The sequence below is a fragment of the Geospiza fortis genome, unplaced genomic scaffold (assembly GCF_000277835.1).
Source record: "Geospiza fortis unplaced genomic scaffold, GeoFor_1.0 scaffold23, whole genome shotgun sequence".
Classification (NCBI taxonomy): domain Eukaryota; kingdom Metazoa; phylum Chordata; class Aves; order Passeriformes; family Thraupidae; genus Geospiza; species Geospiza fortis.
The window spans coordinates 15,114,330-15,116,347 of record NW_005054303.1 but is presented as its reverse complement, the minus strand read 5'-3'; the positions used below and the strand labels follow the sequence as shown (position 1 = coordinate 15,116,347).

The window sequence follows — 2,018 nt, the reverse complement described above, 5'->3', positions numbered from 1 at the left end:
AGGAAGAAGTTTTTCACAGAAAGGGTGATAAAGTTCTGGAATGTTCTGCCCGGGGAGTTGGTGGAGTCCCCATCCCTGGGTGTGTTTAACAAAGCCTGGATGTGGCACTGGGTGCCAGGGCTGTGTCTCCCTGCTCTGTGCACAGAGCTCACCATGACCTAATGTGAAGCCCAGACCCTCACACTAAAGCAGCACAGGATGTGAAAATATTAAAGCTAAACCTGAGGCATCACTGGAGCAAAGGCAGCAGCAGGAGGGCAAAAGCACAGAGCAGTGACTGCAGACAGTGCCTGGCACTCGTGTCCCCAGGAGGAACAAGGAAATGCCAGCAGCTCCCACAAGTCCCCAGAACATTTCTAATGTCACCCTACATGGCCTCATCCGGGGCCCGGCTGCATTCCTGGACTGCTGCTTCCACCAGGGGCTGCTCAATCATGTTGGATGACACTGGAAAGAAAAATCCCAAGGATTAAACCTGCAGCAAGGAAGGAAGTGAGTCTCCAATACTTCACATTAAATGGTTGAGTCTCCTCACGGGAATACACACAAATAATTCATGAAATGAATTTTCTGTAATGACACACAGATGGATCACTTAATATTGCCACCAAAAGGACACATTCCTAGGGAAAAAACACCCCAAACATGGAGAACAAGACAATTATAGTTTATGCAAAGCTGCCAAATATATCACAAATGTGTTAGAGCTGAGCTCTCACATTCTGGAGGTTAATTTGGTTCCAGAACATTATCACAAGGATTGCTGCCTTAAGTATTCCAACACAGTTCTGGAGATGGGCACATTGTTGTTTTCATGGATTTATGATAATTGAAATGAGTTTGAAGGCCTCCCCATCCTCACAGGTAAGAATTCCTTCAGAATATTGCATCAAAATATTCCTTCAAAATATTCCTTTAAATTATTCTTTCAAAATATTCCTTCAAAATATTGCATTAAAATATTCCTTCAAATATTCCATCAAAATATTCCTTCAAATTATTCCTTCAAAATATTCATTCAAAACATTCCATCCAAATATTCCTTCAAAATCTCCCATCCATCCCTGCTCTCTGGCAGTGGGAAACCATTCCCTGTGTCCTGTCACTCCATGTGTAAATAGCCTCTCTCTTTAATATTTAAAATAAATAAAATAAATAAATAAACTTTAATATTTAAAATGACAGTTTCAGGTACAAAGATGTCCAGACAAACTTTTGGTAACTGCCACTGAAAAATGTTACTGCTCTTGGGAAAATCAGGATATTCTGCACTGCCAACTCTTTATATGGCACAAATGTCTTCTGCTGACATTGCAAACCTCAGTGTTTAACCAAAATAAAAGGCCAAAAAATACATTTGTCTCAATCAACCCTTTACACTACAATGATACCTCAGTGCCTCTGCTGCCAGTAACTGTCTTTGTCTTTATGACATCAGAAATGCCAGGAAAATTGGCTCAAGAAAAAGAAATTGTTTACTTACAAGGCTGTTTTTCAACTGCATCGATGACATTTTCAATTATATCGTCAAGTTCTCCCTCACTGGTGGACTGGAAAGCTTCAGTGAGATACTTCAGGGCATCCCTAATCCCAGAGGAGAAAGCACAAAAAGCAATTAATGTTCAATAGTTGACACAAACTGTGCTGATTTTGGCAGGTGTGCACATCATCACCACATGGCTTGTGGTTAAAAAGCAGAAATAATTAGCTCTGCATAATAAAACACTGGTTTAAGTCAAAGAAAAAAATCATTGGGATTGAAAATATCAGGGGAAAGATGTGGAGAACCTCAGCTTCACACAACAAATTCCATGTTGGAAGGGAATTCTGGAGTCTGTGTGGTCCAACCTTCTCCTGAAAGCAGGGCTTGGGTTATGCTGTCCAGGGCCCTGTGGAGCCAAGCCTGGAGAGCTTCCAGTCAGGGAGATTCCAGCATTCTCTACTCCATCAACTTCAAAGTTTAATTACAACTACAATGAAGAATCAAATGTCTCTTGCCCTATCGCTGTGCATCCTTG

At 41.3% G+C, this 2,018-nt stretch overlaps 1 protein-coding gene across 1 annotated transcript in view; it reads right to left on the bottom strand.

Annotated features, from left to right (window-relative positions):
- Positions 1 to 1,630, bottom strand: part of POLE2 (DNA polymerase epsilon 2, accessory subunit) — a 13,199-nt gene extending 11,569 nt beyond the window's left edge. Inside the window, exons 1-2 of the mRNA XM_031066331.1 lie at positions 1,484 to 1,630; positions 372 to 447 (exon numbers count right to left, since the gene is read on the bottom strand). Of these exons, the coding sequence (XP_030922191.1) occupies positions 372 to 436 (65 nt within the window). The 5' untranslated portion in view covers positions 437 to 447; positions 1,484 to 1,630. The remainder of the gene's footprint in view (positions 1 to 371; positions 448 to 1,483) is intronic.
- Positions 1,631 to 2,018: the final 388 nt, after the last annotated feature.